The sequence below is a fragment of the Fundulus heteroclitus genome, chromosome 13, assembly GCF_011125445.2.
Source record: "Fundulus heteroclitus isolate FHET01 chromosome 13, MU-UCD_Fhet_4.1, whole genome shotgun sequence".
Classification (NCBI taxonomy): Eukaryota; Metazoa; Chordata; class Actinopteri; order Cyprinodontiformes; family Fundulidae; genus Fundulus; species Fundulus heteroclitus.
In genome coordinates, this window is record NC_046373.1 from 23,419,395 (window position 1) to 23,439,396 (window position 20,002).

Here is a 20,002-nt window from a genome sequence, read left to right on the forward strand (position 1 = left end):
ACTTGGACTTGAGCACTGATGACTCAAACTTGGACTCGGACTCCTACATTCAGATCATTCTGACTCGGAAATTGAGAAAAAGACTTGACTTTTTTTTTTGTCATTAGAATATTATTTGGTGTATAATTTTAGTATCTAAATTATTAGTGCAATGTGGTGGAGTGTGCTTTTTTTTTTTTTTTTTCTTTTTTTAAAAACATGTAGGCTATGCTTACTTTAGTGCGGAACTTGAACTCGACTTTATCAATAGTGACTTGACTCGGATTTTTTTTTTTTTAATGACTCGGACTTGAACACTGGAGACTCAAACCTGGACTCGGACTCGAGGCATAGTGACTTGACTACAACACTGGAGCCAAATGGTTCTGGTGGTCGGAGCAGATTCCTCGCTTAACTCCGAGTGATTTAAATACCGTGGGTCCTATCCCCCTACTTATTTTAAATGGGACCCGTTATGCAGAAAGCAGGAGCACCGACTTCAGTGCATCGTACCAGAAATGTGCAGAAGGTCTGCCGCTGACGGCGTCGTTTCATCTCTCTTCTGCTCTCCTTCCAGTCATCGACCCAGAAGTGGCGCTGAAGGCTTGTCAGGAAGTGCTGCTCAAAGTGAAGCTGCTCGACAACAAGCAGCAGCAGCAGGTGGAGACGAGCGAGTGCTGCGGCCCGCAGTGGCAACTCAACCCCGACACCTGCTCCATCAAAGAGGAGGAGGAGGAGGAGGAGGAGGAAGGACGGCAGGGCGCTCCTGCTACCCAGGGGGAGAACCCCCCCGCTGGGCCGTCGGAGTCTCCTTCGCCGGCGTCGTCCAAGCAGTCGTGGCTGCTGCGCCTGTTCGAGTCCAAGCTGTTTGACGTCTCCATGGCGATCTCCTACCTGTACAAGTCCAAGGAGCCGGGGGTGCAGGCCTACATCGGGAACCGCCTCTTCAGCTTCCCAGACGGCGAGGTGGACTTCTACCTGCCGCAGCTCCTCAACATGTACGTCCACATGGACACCGAGGTGGGAGACGCCATCCGGCCTTACCTGGTGAGTCCCCCCCCCCCGCGACGCGCACCTGAGCACACGGCCTCCTGTTGGCCCTTCAGACGCTACAGCTGCGGTTTGTGTTCCTCAGATCCACCGCTGCAGATCCAGCATCACCTTCTCCCTGCTGTCCGCCTGGCTCCTCGGCGCCTACTCCTCCGACATGCACATCTCCACGCAGCGCCACTCCAGAGGCACCAAGCTCCGCAAGCTCATCCTGTCGGACGACCTCAAGCCTCGGCCCGAGGAGCCTCGCTCGCTTTCGGGGTCCGTCTCCGACAGCCCGCTGTCCTCGCCGCCCCACCGGCACCGCAGGCACAACAGCAGCAACGTGGACGCCGGCGGCTCCCCGTGCTTCGTCGCCCCAGACGGCCCCGACCAGGGCGAGGTGTTCGTCTCCCCGTCCAGGAGGACCCACCAGAGGTCCAAGTCAGACGCCACCATGGCCAGCGGCTTCCCCGGCGCCGGTCTCAGACGCACGGGGAGCAACCCGAAGGTGGAGGCGGTCCACGAGGAGGTGAGGAAGGGATTCATCCGGGGTTCTCTGCTGTTTATGCTGGTGAAGATTCTCAGTCATCCAGGTCATGGTCATTCCAAAAAAAAAGTAAAAAACAAAGCAACTGGACTTGTTTTCCGTAGTTGAAGACGTTTCGCTTCCTCTCCAGGAAGCTTTCTAAATTCAAAAAGTGTGGAGTATTACAAGGCCTTTGTTTGGACAGCAGTATAAAAGCTTGTTACTCAACATTACTCCAGACTTTTTGAATTGAGAAAGCTTTCTGGAGAGGAAGCGAAACGTCTTCAACTACGGAAAACAAGTCCAGTTGCTTTGTTTTTTACTTTTTTTTTGGAATCTCTGCTGTTTACACCCGCATACTTCTCAGTCTGACTCTTCCTGGTTGAGACGCTTTGCAGGTTTAGTAACAGGGTCTGAAATTGACTTCCTGATTCTCCATCCAAGCATATTTTTTATTCTGACTGACTCCTGCAAAATATCTCCACATAATGCCGCTACGTAATCAGCCTGAGCTAAACGCTAGTTGTTAGCAAACAGTCCTGATGTAGTTGCTGTCGTTCTCGCGTCACGTGTGCGGGTGTTTGTGTTTGTGTTTGTTTGTTGTCATACGAGCTGAAAGCAGAGGAACATAAAGACGCTTCCAGCCAAATGATGACTGAAAAACACCATTTATTTGGTACGAACATTTACTTGCCGTGTGGCAGCTAGCCCTGTGTTAATGTGGGACCCTGGTTTGTAAAGTAGAGAAATCAGCTGTGAGGTTCTGGTTTTCTCCCCTAGCAGCAAAGTGTTTATCGTTAAACTTTCGGCTCCACGCGTTCATTGAGCTTCTTTTCCAAATGAAAAGGAGCGGTTATTGAAGAAAAACAGGACATCAGGCTCGTTGTCTGAGTTCATCAACAGCCAGACCTCTGGAGTGTCCTGGGGATCGCCTCTCTGCTTTTCTGCCACCCAATGAAAAACCTCCTCCTCTTCCTTTTTCCCATTAGATCCTTTGCTGTACCCGAAAAAGCCGTAACATGACGGATCTACTGACTTTTATATTGCTAAGTGTTCCAGATCAGAAAAAAAATCTGTTTTTGGAAACGGTTTCCCACTTGGGGAGCAAAGCCAGTGTGGAATCCAGATGTTTTTTGCAGCTGCTCTGAAAACACCAACTTATTCAAACTCGTTAAAACTCGTGTAAAGTCTAAAAACAAATCCAGCTAAAGCAGGAAAATGTGACGGTAGTGTGGCAAAAGCAGAAAGCTTTACTCTCTGCTCTAAAATAAACGTGACGCGATCTTCGCCGGGGCTCCTCTGGCTGATCAGCTGCGATGAAACGAGCCGAGCTGCTTTCTCTGTCGCCGTTGGCAGTTCGACAGAGAAGCTGAAAGATAAACGCGAGTTTTCTGCTCTCACATTCCAGGCTGGCAGCTTTGGCCACGCAGTGACTGAGGCGCTCCGTTGGCCCAGAGCCACAGGCATTGTGTGACGTGATCAGAAAATAGAGCAACTCTCAAACTTTCTCTTTTTTTTTTTTCTGTTTTCTATCCCCGTTCTCCTGTTTTGTTGTTTTTGCCGGGGGTTTTTTTCCTCCTAATCTGATGGATTCTGCTCCGGAAAGACTAAAAAAACAGGAGACGGCCTGCAGGAGAATCTGGGGAATAAAAGCGTCTTTTATTTGCTGCGGTTGAACTTTTGAACTCCCCGATAAGAACAAGCTGCTGTGTTTTTGATTCGGATCTCGCTTCCTTCGCAGAACTAAATAGAAATGCTAGTGCAGATTAGACTGAAGGGGAAAGCCAAGCTGTCCCAAAAAAAACGCATCTTGGCTCTTTACCGACCCTGAAGGGGACGATTCGGCGGCGTACGAGCCGCTCGATGACAGCTAACGCGTCGTCAGCCCGGCTCTTTGTTTAGACATTCCCGGCTGCGGGCTACCGGCCCAGAAAGGCCGCCGACGACCTGACGTACGGCGGCTGTCGGCGCCTACGTTCAGGTTCAGCTTGTTTAACCTGCAGCGGAAGCACGCCGCAGCCACGAGATAACGGAGCGATTGTGAGGAAAGCGACGCCTGGGCCAGAGACGGACGCCCCGCTGGGCGTTGATGCAACTGGACCCGAGCTGCTTCAGGAAAACTCTTCCTTCTGCCATCAAAGTTCCTGGTTTGATCTGTTTAAAACCAGATAAAACCCTCCATGGTTGAACTTTGAACTGGTGAAACTGTGTTTTGCTCCCTACATTAAAGACACTCTTTGTTTTAACAATTGTCACGGGGCTTAAAAACGATCTCCGTTTTTAAGCCGCCAGGAACCGTTTTTTGTCACCTGAGACGCAGTTAATCTCTGTTCATCTTTTTACAAAAAAAAACAAAAAAACAAGGCGGAAGTTCACGATGACGCTTCCTCCTTTTGTCTCTTTTCATCACAAGGAGATGAAAGTGGACTGGAGCACAAAATGAGAGAAGTTCAGAGAGGGGAACACGATACGCTGCGGCTGCTGCGCAACAAAAGCTGGCGGCGGAAGCTGCTCGGACACGCTGAGAAAGGAGCGGTTGCCACAGAGACCGAGGGGGTGGGGGGGGGTGGTTTGCAAGTGGCAGAGAAAAGGAGGGATGGACGGAGGAGCAAGAGGAGTTTGGGCTTGCAGATGCGACGGCTGAGCGAGCGTGCCAGACTCCATTTATAATAGTCACGATTCCACTGCGAAAACCTCTAAAACGGCACGATTTTGTCTCTTTTTTTCTAAACTGAGAGAAGAATAAATTACTATTTGAGCTGCGTCTAAATGCTTGACTAACATGTTTCTTTGGTTCGGGGCCGTTTTCTTCTAATCATTTTAGATCCGCGTGGTGATCCTCCTCGTCTATAATGGTGCTCTGAAGTTCACACAAAAAGATGTTTGGCTGATTTATTTCTTTGCAAAAATGTAAAAAAAAAAATGCCACACACGTACACTGCAAAAGGGGAACTAAAAGTGAGTATAATCTTCTTGAAATGAGTGAATTTGTCCTTGATTTGAGCAGATAAATAAGTATTTTGACCCCTAAAATCAGATAATTAGATATACTGCACTTGGAAATAAGATGATGGAGATGAGTTGTTACCGTTTTAAGCATAAAAATCTTTTCCCATTGGCAGATTATTTATATTTGCCTGGTCATGTCAAGTACAAATACAGTAATTTCAAGAATATGTTAATTTTATTTGGTTCCCTTTTTTGCAATGTATGGAAAATACGAGTTTAGTAACTTGTTGCACCCATGGAAAAGCCTAAAGCAGTGGTCGGTCTGGATATGTCCCAAACAGATGCCCTAAAATAAAAAGACTTTAATGCTCTGTCTGTCTGAAAAGTGAGCTTAATTGTGGTAAGTATGCCCTGAAATCACTATTTTGTGCCTGTCTGTGTTAACTCTGGCGGGATATAGAAAACGTTTTACATATTTAACTTCTTCACTGACAAACTTCCTATAAACGACTACAGCTTTAACGTTTCATTGCTGTTCTTATTAAATTTTAGGGTTTTGAATTTTAGCTTCCTTTATTGGCGTCCTGTTAAATCAAGAATAGAATTTAAAATTCTCCTTCTAACGTATAAAGCCCTTAATAATCAAGCTCCATCATATATCAGAGCTCTGATTACCCCGTATGTTCCTAACAGAGCATTTCGCTCTCAGACTGCAGGTCTGCTGATGGTTCCTAGAGTCTCTAAAAGTAGAATGGGAGGCAGATCCTTTAGCTATCAGGCTCCTCTCCTGTGGAACCAACTCCCAGTTTTGGTCCGTGATGCAGACACCCTGTCTACTTTTAAGACTAATCTTAAAACCTTCCTTTTTGACAAAGCTTATAGTTAGAGTGGCTCATGTTACCCTGAGCTACCTCTATAGTTATGCTGCTATAGGTTTAGGCTGCTGGAGGACATCAGGGACTATTTCTCTCACTCTGCTGAGTTCTCCTACTGTTCTCCAATTTGCATTGCTTGTTATTTCAACTAATAACTTTTTTGCTCTTCATAGTAGGTACACCTGGTCTGGCGTTCTGTTAGCTGTGACATCATCCAGGGAAGACAGATTATCTGCTATTACCATAAAACATAGAGCAGAGGCACAAAAGCACAGAAGCAGTAATCCTTTCTGTCTTCTCTAACCCCCAGTGGGTCGAGGCAGATGGCCGTTCACACTGAGCCTGGTTCTGCTGGAGGTTTTCCTCCCTGTTAAAGGGGAGTTTTCCTCTCCACTGTCGCTTCATGCATGCTCAGTATGAGGGATTGCTGCAAAGCCATCAACAATGCAGACGACTCTCCCTGTGGCTCTACGCTCTTTTAGAAGGAGCGAATGCTGCTTGACAAGACTTGATGCGATCTGCTGGGTTTCCTTAGAGAGGAAACTTTTTCACCAATCTGTAAAATCTGATTGAATTTGACTTTATAAAGTGGTTTGAGATTACTTGTGTTGTGAATTGGTACTATATGAATAAAATTGAGTATAATTGAATATTTGACTGGAACAGCTGAGCTAAAATAAATTGGATGAATTACTGCATCACTATGTGAAATTAGAGAGCTTTTAAAGTAACACTGACCCATTTCATTGTGCGTTAACAGGGATCGTCCACCAATAGTTGTTGTTATTTTTATTTTTTTTAATCATGATGTTCTTTGGATCCTCTTTGTGAAAGTTGTTCTTTCTTCTCGCTGACAGCCGGAGCGTCTGCGCCCTCAGAGGGAGTTTGTCAAGTCTCTGTTCTGCATCGGGAAGCGTCTGGCCACGCTGCCCACCAAAGAGCAGAAGACCCAGCGGCTGATCTCAGAGCTGTCTCTGCTCAACCACAAGCTGCCGGCTCGCGTTTGGCTACCGACGGCTGAGCACCAGCACCACGTCTGCAGGGTCCCCCACACCCAAGCTGTCGTCCTCAACTCCAAGGACAAGGTCGGGGCTCCAACACTGAGAACGATGAAAATCCATTAATGTCCCTTTTTAAACCTTTTCACATTGGAAGGAAACCTGTTAAAGGCTGCTAAAGACGTGGGGCAGGATTCACGTTACAGAACAAAGCCTTAAAACGTATAGCCTCTGCTTTGGCTCCAAGGGTATTTAAAGGTATACTATGCAACAGGGGTTGATTTTCCAGCGAGGCTCCTCCCAGAGGGCAAAAGTAAAAGTGCACTGTCATAAAGATGCTCAGCTGTTCTCCTGGTTTCTCCGTCAAGCCAGGCGCGGTTGTTTTGAGCTTAGCAGACAGGCGAACGCAACGAAAAGTGGAAAAAACGGCAGTACAAACAATGACTAACACAGTAAATGTATGAACATGCACACAGAGAGAGAGAAACCATTCCAATGTTACTTAGAATCGCATCAGCAGAAACGCGAGGTCCGCATCAGCCTTGCAGCCTTCTTTTTCTTTTAGCTCTCGCTATTCTGAAAAAGCTTGCCAGATGTTCACCCATGTACGACTCCTCTCTCTGTCCAGAGCCCTTTTCCTCTTTCTTGCCTGCTCCAACATGGGCTTTCGCTGTTTTTTCGCTGGTTCCGCCATGATAACTGCACAAATATCGCCACTGCACTAGCAACGAGCACACCTTTCACTGGGGGCGTGTAGCAGTTCTCGCCGTAAATCAAGACCGACTCTCGCGATGCACACCAGACTTCTGAGCCTGTGGGTGGTGGCCGAGGGCTCCTGCAATAGCGTACCGCGAGCAAGCTATTTTTAGAAACGTAACGTCACGATGACGTCACATCACGTGGTACGCAGTAGGACAAGCTTGAATAGTCCGCCGCTGTTTCGCTGTAAAAGAGACGTGCGTTAGCCTAGGTTTTACTCGGTAAACGACTGCTTTTTCCAAATCTAAGACCATGGTTTTTAAACATTGTTGCTATGGAACGTGCAACAGCGACTCGAGTTACCCTGATCGGCCGCATATGAAGGATGTTTTCTTCAAGACTGCCAAGGAGAAATGTGTGCGCTGGGTACACCGGTGCGGTCGGCCTACACAACAGTTCAACCCGGAAAAAGTTACCAAATTCACGTACATATGTAGCAAGCATTTTGTTGGAGGAAAGGGCCCAACCGAAGAACATCCTGACCCAATTCCAGCGACATCAAGTCAAGGTAAGAGTATTTTGGTGGCCGACGTGTTAATAATGAAGCGCCTGCTACCATGACAGCATATAGGCTATCATGGTAGCAGGCGCTAACATGATAACCTGCTACCAGGCTTACTCAAAAACATTTCAAATAAGACAAACATTAAACATATACCGATCCCTGGACAGTGATTACAAACAAAAAAACGGCCGATGACGCCATGACCGCCGCGCAGGAAAAAAATAAACAAAGCTAACCGTTCGATCAACTCGGCCCGTTTTCCAGTCTTTTTAAACACTCGAACCTCAAGCCATCGTTTGAGCTGAAGGTTGGTGTGTTCTTCGACAGTTCGACCAGTAATCCGTGCACCTGGGACATCGTCTTGGGAAAGTTTAACGGCTGTAAAGTCGGTGTGTAATAGCTGGTGGCTACGGGCGTTCTCTACCTGTATGTCCTACCTAAACGGCAAAAGGGGCGTTGCTCTTGAGTCGGTGACGTCACGTGCGCGGTACGCTATTGCAAGTACGGTATTTCCCCTACAGACCACCAGGGCGGCCGAGAAAACCTTTGTTCGATCTGAAATGACTCATTTAATCATCCAAAACGGTATGGAACACATTAATTAACTGAAAAATGTTGCATAGTATGCCTTTAAGTGTTAGAAGGGGTCCAGTGTGCCACAGATGATTCAAATTAAATAGTTGAAAATGTAAAAAAAAAAAAGGTTTAATGGGGCTGAAATCGTGTTGCAGGCGCTCTGTGCTTTAAAAACGTCCTGATAAAACGACTGACGCGCGTCTCCGTCTCCGCCTCCTCCCTCAGGCTCCGTACATCATCTACGTTGAGGTGCTGGGGTGCAACAGCTTCGAGACGTCGCCCGTCCCCGCGCGCATCCCGGAGACCAGGATCCGCTCGGCGCGTTCGGCGGAGAACCTGGACTGCGGCGCTCCGGTCACTGGCGGCGGCGGCGGCATGACCTCGGAGCACAGAGCAGGGAGCTTCTCCACCGTGCCCAACTACGACAACGACGACGAGGCCTGGGCCACGGACGACATCGGACAGCTGCAGGTGGAGGTGACTGCCGTTTCAGTCGGGATGCTCATGAGGGGGTATAAGCTCCTGAGGACCCATGACTAAGTTTGTGCTTTTTATTTTTATTTTTCTCCTTCAGGGGGAGGCTCAGACCAGCAGCAGTGACAACATCAGCCAGTTCTCAGTTGACAGCATCACGAGCCTGGAGAGCAAAGAGCCGGTGTTCATCGCCGCCGGAGACATCAGGTAGACGAGACGACCGCAGCAGGCTGACGGTTGAGCTCCCACATGTTGGCGCCTCGTTCATCTCTGGATTCTTCCCCCCCCCTCCGTGTCTGCTTTAGACGCCGGCTGTCGGAGAACCTCGCTCAGACGCCCACCACGTTCAGGAGGGACCCGGAGGACCCGTCAGCCGTGGCCCTCAAAGAGCCCTGGGAGGAGAAAGTCAGGTTGGTTCCGTGGAGGCGAAGGGTTAGTCTTCTGTCTTCTGCCGCCGTGCTAACTCTGTTGTTGTGTTCAGGCGGATCAGAGAGGGCTCGCCGTACGGTCACTTACCCAACTGGAGGCTCCTGTCGGTCATCGTGAAGTGCGGAGACGACCTGAGACAGGAGCTGCTGGCCTATCAGTTCCTCAAGCAGCTGCAGGTACAGAAAGACGTCGGCTGGCCGCATGGAGGCCTCAGAGAGCAGCTGAAGTGGCTCTTTGTCTGCAGTGATTTCCAAAAGCACCTTCGGTTTGTCAACTACAGCGTGTTTTATTAGGGTTTTATGTGATTGACTAACAAGAAGTAGCGAATGACTGAAGCTGAAGGATCACGATTTGCACATTTTTATGAATAAAAACCTAAAAGTTAGGCGTGCATGTGTTTTCAGCCCCTTTTACTCTGATCCTCCAAATAAAATCCGTATAGAAACTAGTGTTGCACTGATACCAGTATCAGACGGGGCCCTGATCCAGCACTAAAATGGTGGTATCGGTATCAGCGAGTACCAACAAATAGGGCACTGATACCATTTTGATGTTTGTATGTCACTTGAACGCAGCCTTCTCTCTCCAGACTAGTATTATACATGTTATATAAGTTCATGAAAGTTGCACTATTTTGGCATTTGAGAGTCAAAACTCAGGATTTAAAAGAGATTATTCAATTATTAATGTCATTTTACTGTTGCACTATTATTATACATGTTATAATTTCACAAATGATGCACTATTTTGGCCTTTGAGAGCCAAAAGTTTATTCAACTATTCTCACCCATTCCAGGTAGGCAATAAAAAGTTCTACTACCCTAAGTATGTATGCAGTTCTTCATATATACACACACACATCAATTTCAAGATGGTATTGGCCAATACTGCACAGCCAGGTATCAGGGCCAAGAAATGGCATCGGCGCAGCACTAATAACTATGAAATGTGGAAGAATTGCTTTCTTCAGATGACACCCAGAGCGAACCTTCTGGCCTGCATGCAAAACGGCGTGGCTGAAAGCTGATGCTGCAGCTTAAACCTGAACGCACCGTGCTCAGGTTAAACACGGCGGTGGCAGCATCATCATCATCATCATCATCAGAGGATTCGGGCTTTTCTGGAAACTGGTCAGGGCTGATGGGAAGACGGGTGGAGCTAAATGCAGGAACCTCCTGGAAGAGAGGAGATTTAAACCGGTGATCCTTTTTCAGTTCGCAATTAATGCATCTGAGTTGGTCTGTCGCATAAGATCCCAATAAAATATACTTTAGTAGTTTTAATTTGATAAATGTTAGAGGGAAGAAATATCGGGCACTGGGAACAAATGTTAGTTATGAATCTACTGAAACATGTCCTATTCTTGCCTGGTTGTTTAGTTTTTTCCTCAGCTGGAACCGTTGATGAATTAATTTTATGAAGGAAGTTAAAAGAAATCAAAGAAAAGCATCTCTACTGTTTGAATTTCTTCATAAAGATCCACATGGTTTCCATTTTTATGTCTGTATGATCAGTCCATCTGGCAGCAGGAGCGAGTTCCCCTGTGGATCAAACCCTATAAGATCCTGGTCATGTCCTCCGACAGCGGGATGATCGAGCCGGTCCTCAACGCCGTCTCTCTGCACCAGGTAGGCAGACACATCCTCTCCAGAAATCTGATGTTTTACGGTAGGGCTGAACAATCAATCGCATTTTCAATATAATGATTTAAAAAACCGCAATTTCCAAATCGCAGAGGTCTGCAATTTTTGGCTATGTAACAATCAGGGAATTAGACACGTCCATTAGGTGTCAGTAAAATGTTTAAAGTGGGTTTGCCTCCACATGGAAGGGAAGACAGTTGCAGCAGTGAGATAATCTAATTTTATTACTTGTTTTAGAGTTTATATAATCATACATAGCATTAAGTACAGGTCAATCAGTTTAATACATAGACTTGCTTGTTGGTTGCACTTTATGTTCAACAAGGATTGATGTCCAATTAAATTAAAAGCTGTTCTCTTGATAATATTCTGATAAATAGAAACATTAAAGGTTCATATTTAAAATAGTCCTTGTTTACAAACATCTTTATCTAGAGGCCATTTTTGTTGCTTGTGGTTAATGCAGAGAAAAGTCAATATTGCAATTTTGGTTGAAATATATTGTAGGCAGAATGCAATCATTTCTGCTCCGAGTTTAGATGCTGTTGGTCATTTTAGCAACTAATCCGCACGGCGAGGAAACAAATTGATTTGTTGTTTGAATATATTTAAAAAGACATGATAAATTAAACTGAAAAAAAAATCACATTAAATCGCAATATTAAGAAAAAAAAATCGCAATTAGATTATTTTCCAAAATCGTTCAGCCCTATTTTACGGTGTTTAAGCCGCATGTGTAATAAAACAAAGTGGCACCTGTCCATCCTGTCGCAGTGATTGTTTTTTTTGTTTTTTTTGCGGACCCTGAAAACATTACGTTTGATGTTTCCCACTACAGGTGAGGAAACAGAGCCAGCTGTCACTGCTGGACTACTTCCTGCAGGAACACGGCAGCTTCACCACCGAGGCGTTCCTCACGGCTCAGAGGAACTTTGTTCAGAGCTGCGCCGGATACAGCCTCATCTGTTACCTGCTGCAGGTCAAGGACAGGTGAGACGAGCCCTAAAAGGAGAACCTAAAGGGACCAGAACGTTATAAAGTAACTTCAGCGTTTCCCTTACTTGTAGTTGGTAGTTCAGGATTCCTCTTTTTACTGCCTGGGTCTTCTGATTCCATGTAAACTGGATTTTTTTTTTGTGTTAGCGCTGGAAAGCTGATCTTTTCTGCGGCTGCTTGACGTGATCTTTGCCCGTTGTGTCTTTGCAGACACAACGGGAACATCCTGCTGGACTCCGAAGGCCACATCATCCACATCGACTTCGGCTTCATTCTGTCCAGCTCTCCTCGTAACCTCGGCTTTGAGACGTCGGCCTTCAAACTCACGTCAGAGTTTGTAGATGTGAGTAAAAACCTCTGGATAAATGCAGGAAAGCGGTCGAGCTGTAACTCCTGGTAACCAACAAGCCGGAAAAGCTTTTAAACTCTGTCTGAAACGAACAGCAGGACTTTCTGAGCTCCAGTGACTCGTTTTCCTCCGTGTCTCCAGGTGATGGGCGGCCTCGACGGAGACATGTTTATTTACTACAAGATGCTGATGCTGCAGGGCCTGATTGCAGCCAGAAAGCACATGGAGAAGGTGCTGCAGATAGTCGAGATCATGCAGCAAGGTAAAACTAGAACGTGCAACTTAAAGTTATAGGAATATAACGTATTGTTTTTTTCAGACTATAAGTCACACTATTTTTTTTCCTAGTTTGGCCAATCCTGTGTCTGATATTCAGGGGCGACTTATATATCAAATTTAAATGGTAATTCATACTGACCAGCATGAACCACGGAATAAACGTTACCGTCTATATCCACAAGAGGGCACTCTAGGCTTGTGAAAACTATGCTGCTGCTGTACCATTAAAAAACTAATTGAAACATTAACTTATAGACAACAAAGACAGTAGGGCTGGGTATCATCTAGGATGATTCGATGTGATTGTCGATGCATGGCTCAGCTTGATTTGATTTGACTCCAATATCGATATTTATTACTTTCAAATTGATGCTCAGTCGTTCAATCAACAAAACCAGCCAATTATTATATTTATGTTCAATTTATTGAACACTGATATTTTAACAGGAAAATAAAGTGCATTTGGTTCAACACGTTTAACGTATCACAGAAACCAAAAATGTTCCAAAATGTCTGATTTTTAGGGACGAAGGCGCTTCTAAAATCCTGTCTCACTTGTACTTCCTCGCTGTGAACAGTAATGGTTCGCTGTAACAACGCCCCCTAGGGGTTGGGAGGTATATCGATACTGAAAGCCAGAATATCGATATTAAATCGTTTTTAAAAACATCTATATTAATCATTGTATCGATTTTTTTTTTTTAAGCACAGCCGTAAAAGAACATGTTTGTATGTTGTTTTGCTGTTTCAGTCTGCATTCACGCAGGGGACTCATTTCTCACCTGGATATCGACGCTTTTGCTCTGATGTTCACATGTTGCCCCAAAACTTGTTCACCTCTGGGACTCATAACCTAACCTGACTCCGCCAGATAGATTTGCTCCGCATATCCATCTGGAAACCTTCCGTTGAAGTCATTTTGGGAAGAGGCGAAAATACTGGTTAGCTGATTGGCCTATGTTGGTGATAGACGGGCCAAATAAACCAATCAGATTCGTCGTCGCTCTGTTACGAGCGACGACGAAAACACATCCACAAGCCAAGCTACTCTTGCTGCTGCAGGTAAAGGCTCGTTAGCTCAAAGAAATACTCTGTAATTCCGATAAAACTTGCTCGATAGCCGCGCTAACGCTAGTTTCATCGGCTGAAGCCGCCATGTTCTTTAGACTGAACTGTCGCGCTTCTCGTTGCGTCACACCTCAACCCGCCTCAAAGCCAACGCTGATTGGACGTTCGTTTGGTGAACGGCTCCAAATTTTCTTTAACGGAGAGTAGCCAGACTGATCTGCGAGTGAAACCTTGAAAGCTCGCGAGATCAGGATGGTCTCACGAGGCTACTCATAACCCGCCTCTTTTCTGAGCAGTATAACTACTGGTTAATAATTAATGAATGTTTTTTCTTGCAAAAAATAACCTTCTGGTTCTGGAAATTATGTCCAAAGATGAAAGTGGTTCTTGTGAATGTCCACAAAATGCTCTGCCTGATATCTGGGCTGGTTCCTCACATGAAAAAGCGGCGTTAGGTGTTCATCGCCGGGGGTTTCACCGATGGTTTAAAGTCGACCTGAAAGCTGCTCTCATCCCGCTTTTTTAAGCTCTTCGTGTCGTTTTCCCCACCAGGTTCCCACCTGCCCTGCTTCCACGGCTCCAGCACCATCCGGGGCCTGAAGGAGCGCTTCCACATGTCCCTGACGGAGGAGCAGCTCCAGCTGCTGGTGGAGCAGCTGGTGGACGGATCCATGCGCTCCATCACCACCAAACTCTACGACTCCTTCCAGTACGTCACCAACGGCATCATGTGAGCCGAGAACAGCCGGGACGACCCGGTACCGACTGGCTTTACCGGATTTGAATTTCCCGATTCTTCTGGAATCTTGACGGATCTGATCTGGTTTTGTTCGGATCTTGGAGCAGACAGAATCCGGATCATTCTCAGATCACGCTAAATGTGATGGGAGGGTGGGGTGGGGGGGCATCAGACATGTGCTGCTCTCAGACGGATTTAACTTGGACCTAAACCACTTCTGCTGAACTCGACTCTGAACCAGCGCCAACGAGCTGCTGGTTCTGCTTCCTGGATCAGTTCAGGGTTTTCACGCCGTTGCTGTGAAACAATACGGAGGAGTCGGAAATCATCATTTCATCATGAAGGATTTAAATCACTTATTTTTTTTTTTTTTTTTTTTGGGATCTTTCTCCGTTTGCAGGGTGCAGTTTCCCTGCGGTTTTGCTCTTGAAACGAACACGTGACGCATCAGTTATTTACTAATCTCATCCTGTGAGATTTGACTGAACGGTTCCGTTTGTTCACATTCTGAACAACTAATCTAATGATCTGGAAACGTATCAAGTCCTTCACAACACCGCACATCTAGATATGATAACAGATCGTATGACTGAGAAACAGAACAACTGGGTTTAAATTAATTTCTTGGCCCTAAGTGTCAAAAAAGACCCCCCCCCCCCCCCAAAAAAGAAAGGCACAGTTTGTAATATTTTGCAAAAAACTCTACCTGTTGTTCCCAGATGAACGAAAAAGCTCTAACTGCTAAACGGTAGAAAAACGAATAAATTATCCAGTTTTATTCATGTGCACGGTTAGACCTCTTTAAAGCCTAAATACTAGCAAGACTGCAGCCAGTTCAGCGCCGATCCTCATCCGGTAAAGTCCAACTCGGCTGGGCGGCAACAACACCAGCAAGGACGTTCGTGGCATCTTCTAGTGACCGAGGAAGTGACTCGGTGTCTGAGGTTGTTCTTAAAGAACAGGAACACTAATGGAGGGGGGTGGGGGTGAAAAGCACATCCGGGGCTGAGGCTTTTTTATTTCTGGATCCGTTCTCTGGATGACCAGAGCAAAAGAGACTTGAACATGTTTTGTCTTTTACGTGGCGTCGGCAGAAATCCTCACAATGGTATTTATTTCACCAGACAGCTATCACTGCAAAAGCCCGCAGCTGATGTAGAAATGTCCTCACCAGCAGGACTTCTAAAATCAGTCACTGGGTGTTGTTTGGTGTCGTCGTTCTTTGATGCCAATCATTAACAAAAGTCCTAAATAAAGAATCATATTTAAGCCCTAAAAAGCAAAGCGACTGTGTATCAAAGATGACCCACCTGTCGGAAAAGTGAAGCCAATGTAGAAATGTTTTAAAGCTGCGTTTCACTTCATGACCAACAGAGGGCGACGAGTGGATAAGGGTGTGTTTAACTAGCAAGGGGGTTGTTACGACTTCAGGGGCTAAGTCAGTAAAAAGATGTTTACTCTAAATGTTTGATTTTGATTAAAAAGTAAACAACAGTATTGGCTTTAAGGTTAAAGCTGATGACTTGAAATTATCTTCTTTTACGTTAAGGAATAATTACTTTAATGAACACAATTCATTGCTAACTGGAGATGTGATCACTGTCTGGTGCAAAAAACTTTCATTGTTTGTTTGTTGTTGGTCCAAATCAGATTTCAGAAGGAAAATTGTGTGTAGTTTTTTTTTTTTTATATCCTTTTATCAAGTTCTTTGGTTTTGCACATGGGAAAGATGCTAACTTAAACAAATCTAAAGCCTTGACTGAAAATAATTGAACACACACCTGTAAGCTCTCAGATGGTGTTTAAGCCAAAAAGCCACTAATTGGCTGCACACCGCCTGACGCGTCATTGTCAACGGATATCTTGTTACAGAAGTGTGTTGTTATGCTAATTTAACACTCAACATTCTCCCTCCTGATTGGTTAAGACACATTCCTCTAACTGATGCTGACCAATCAGGAAGGTTCGCTCAGCAGTTTTGTCTGAGGAACAAAACAGCTTTTTAAAGTTATTTTGTCGATGGGACAAGTGATGAGGGGTTTTCCGAACATGTGAAAGTGTTTTTTATTTTTTTTTTATTTCTAAATAACTGTCCATGAAAATATTGTGGTATTGTCTGTTTTTCAGTGTTGACAAGCAGAAACTTCAAGCTTGAATTTTAAACCCATCCATGATGCTCCCTAATGTTGCTGCACTTTGCACTGGCTTTACTCCAGAGTACTTATATAATTCAACTTAATTATATTTAATTGTGCCTTTTTATGTTGTCCCTCATTTTACACAGTTTTAAAGAAAAAGAAAAGTCAGAAGGCCAAAACTGCAAGAAGTTACGAAATGACAGAAAATTCCTCCTCTCGACCAAAACAGCATTTATTTAGGGTTAGTCATATATTTTTATGCTGTATAAAAAAAAAATGTCCAGCCAGATTTTAAAAACAACTTATTCTGAACAAGCTGAACGTAGCCCACAATGTGTTAGCATGTTTGCCATGTTAGCTAGCTGTCTGCTCTGGTCTGAAAATGGCCGTTTTGTGTCATAAAGTCATGAAACAGCTCAATGTTATTTGCACATAACAGTTTTAGTATCTGGATGAATAAAATTAAATTAAAAAGAAAGATGTTACAAAAAAAAGCTAATTAGCATCAACTAGCTAACAGTAGTTAACATCAGTACTGCCTGCTTCACATATTAACTTATTTCTCATGCCGTAACTAAAACTTGAGCTTGAAGCAAACCTCAGGTTCTATAAACAAATATCCTGTCTCTCTTTCTCTCTCTCTATATATATATATATTTTTAGTCAAGTTAGCCTAATGCTAAATTAGCCTAATGCTAAATTAGCCTAATGCTAATTTACTGGGAAGCTAGGGATTAAAGCTAGTTGAATGTTAGGCTTGAGGCACCAAACATAATTTGGGTTTTAAAACATTAATCGGCTAATCTGACAGTTAAAGGCAGAAATAAAGTTATAAACGTTAATTTTGACACCCCCCCCCCCCCCCCCCTCCTCTGGAAAAACATCCTCTTGCTGGAATAAAGCCAATGTTTGAATGTGCTGAAAAGCAACCAATATTCCAATTTTCCTCAATTTATTTTGTATTGGTTTAACCACTATTGAAGGAAAAGCACAGATCTGTTCTGAAAGCAGCATCATGGTACCTTCTTGCTAACCTTAAGCCTTTTACTTTATACACAGCTGTGACTAAAGTTTACCAGATAAGCAACTGAAATAGCAAACAGTCTTTGTGATCTTTTCTTTGTGTGTGAATATGTATGTTTTCATGTAAAAAAGAAAAAAAAGATGCCTTGATATGTACAGAACATATAAAATTATCAATGCAACGGGGAGCCGAATGTTTTTTTGCCCCTCTGAAGTGCTTTTATATTAGATATCTGAACATCGAGGCGAGTTTTATTACTAAAATGTACAGAAACTCGCTCCGATACTGAGAACCTTTCATTGCCTTCTTTGATCCTTTCATCAGCTTTCTAAAGTCACAGACATTAAATGTGAAAAAAAACCTCTTTTAAGTGCATTTATTCTATGTTTTGTTGTTTGAAAGAATGCCCTGTGCTTTCCAACTTTCTTTCATGTCACTAAATACATTAAAGACATCTTTAGTCAAATCTTAACGTATTTTGTTTGAAGATGGACAAAAAAGGGAAACTACTTATAAGAGAACGCAAACATGCAAAAACCATTCAGCGTATTTTATTTCAGACTAACAAGGCAGCGACTGTGGGTATGGAAGAAATATTAAATAAAAAAAATTCAGTTAATGCTAACTGGGTGACTAAAGTTGAAGTAGTCGACTGTTGTTGAAAATTTAACATTATTGGTAACCCAGAAGAAACGCAAAAAAAAAAAGACTCTGCTTTGACGTGCCTATATAATAGCTGGAGCGTTTAAAAAATAAGTCAGGTATAATTATTGATTACCCAAATAAAGTGCATAAATTGCACAAAGATCTTGAACTCTTTGCACTGTCATGTTAAATTTGTTGATTACCATTATATTCGGGGGGGGGGGGGAGGAAACACCAAACTGTTTTATTTCCTGAACCCATCCAGCTACTTGATGTCTCTGATCCTGGGAATTAGATCGATTCCAGTATTAACCACCAGCGTAAAGCACCTTTTTTTTTTTCTTCACAACATTGAGTTTATTTTCATGTAAATGTGTTTGAAACTTTCTGCTCAGCTTGTCCTCGCCTCGGCGCTCGGCTTCTAAGTCTGCCTTTGTTCAAAAAGGAAATTGCTGTCGTTTTATCCGGCTCCAGCTTCTCCGCTGAGGTTCTCGATCATATGCGGGAAAAACCTCTTCGGTCTGTGATGTTCTAACTGCATGGAAACTCATCCAATAAACTGGAAACCTGGTTCAGACCTGGAGTCGTTTCGTCCTTTTTAGCCCAGCTAATAAATGACGGGCAGAAGAAATACAGTTCATTCAATGTTAATATTGTTTTTAAATGCATTTGATTGACACTAAAACTTTTTTTTTTTTATATATATAAATATGAAGTCTGGGACCATGTTGCTTTGAGGAAAACAAACACATTGGTTTAATTAATGAAATTACAAAAATACATCTTTAATTACAAAATAAAACATGGTTGGATTTTTGCCAAAGTGTGGTTGAGGCCAGTTGCAACCAGCCAATAACAATGCTTTAATTTGTCACATGACCTGTACAAAGCCATGTTAAAAACCCCTTTGTTTTTTATTATTTCAATGTTCCCTTTTTTCTATACTTGTGCTTAAATGTCTTCATTGAGAGCAAAAGGACAATTTCCACGCATTTTTCTTATTTTAGAGAATAAACTCGGCTTCAGAGGGTAGAAATCTTTTCTAGTCGATCATAATGAAGACGGATTAGATCTTGCAACGACGACGATGAGCAGCAAGAATATTAATGCAAAAAAATAAAAATACATTTCAGTGAAACAACTGATTTAATTCATGATGCTTTTAAATTTAAAGCAGTGTGTCCTGCTACCTGTTGAAGCTGTCAAATGTTAATCATGTTAATGGAATAAATGTTCACATTTAAAGAAAAATACAAGTACAACATGACCTACAGGCAAATAAAGTAAAAAAAATAATTAACTGGATCATATTTAGTCTATTTTAAGACTTCTAGACACTCCACACATAATTTTACCAATGTCTCAGTGCGTATTGTAGGAAATGTATCTATACTAAATTATCATCTATGGATGACAGTAAGACAACATAGAAGGAAGATTCCAGTTAAATGGTCATTATTAGAGAGACAAACGGGACGGAGAACGGCAGACCTTTACGTAGATTCAGATTTTATTGACATTTTGACAAAATGGCAAACGGATCGTTAACAAAAGGTTAAAAGACAATAATGAAAGAGGATAAACAGAACAGGAAAGCACACATTGGTTTTTCAGACGTCACGAAACCTCAAAAAGACAGAAAACAACCTCGACGCTTTGGGCCTTCCAGGTCTAAATCAGAACATCGGGTCTTTACAAGAGGAAAGAACGAACCCAGCTTCCTCATCTTTCTTTCAAAACATCCGTTTCAAATCAGGCTGCGTTTGCTCGACTAAGTGGGAAGTAAAAGATGTTTCTAATAAAGTGCAGAAAAGAATCAGCGCTAAGGAGGTTTCACCGGTGCTTTCCCTGCGTGTTTCATGACCCGGCTTGGGAAATTTGACCCACATCTTGATGCTCTGAGCTGAACAGTCATTAACGGAGGCAGCTTTCACAGCCTAAAAAAAAAAATCCACCGAAGTGAACGGACCCGACGGTACTGACGGAGGCTCTGAATCAGGCTTCACGACTCAGAACGGT

The 20,002-nt window shown here is 43.8% G+C and overlaps 1 protein-coding gene across 2 annotated transcripts in view; it reads left to right on the top strand.

Annotated features, from left to right (window-relative positions):
- LOC105937801 (phosphatidylinositol 4-kinase beta) overlaps positions 1-18,560 on the top strand; it is a 28,020-nt gene extending 9,460 nt beyond the window's left edge. The window contains exons 3-14 of one of the 2 annotated variants that reach the window (XM_012879308.3): positions 557-1,026; positions 1,115-1,540; positions 6,219-6,446; positions 8,425-8,676; positions 8,774-8,880; positions 8,979-9,083; positions 9,155-9,278; positions 10,617-10,730; positions 11,584-11,735; positions 11,952-12,084; positions 12,232-12,352; positions 13,990-14,171. In XM_012879308.3, the coding sequence (XP_012734762.2) occupies positions 557-1,026; positions 1,115-1,540; positions 6,219-6,446; positions 8,425-8,676; positions 8,774-8,880; positions 8,979-9,083; positions 9,155-9,278; positions 10,617-10,730; positions 11,584-11,735; positions 11,952-12,084; positions 12,232-12,352; positions 13,990-14,171 (2,414 nt within the window). Of the gene's footprint in view, positions 1-556; positions 1,027-1,114; positions 1,541-6,218; positions 6,447-8,424; positions 8,677-8,773; positions 8,881-8,978; positions 9,084-9,154; positions 9,279-10,616; positions 10,731-11,583; positions 11,736-11,951; positions 12,085-12,231; positions 12,353-13,989 lie in introns of both variants that reach the window. The other variant, XM_036145460.1, reaches the window with a different exon arrangement.
- Positions 18,561-20,002: the final 1,442 nt, after the last annotated feature.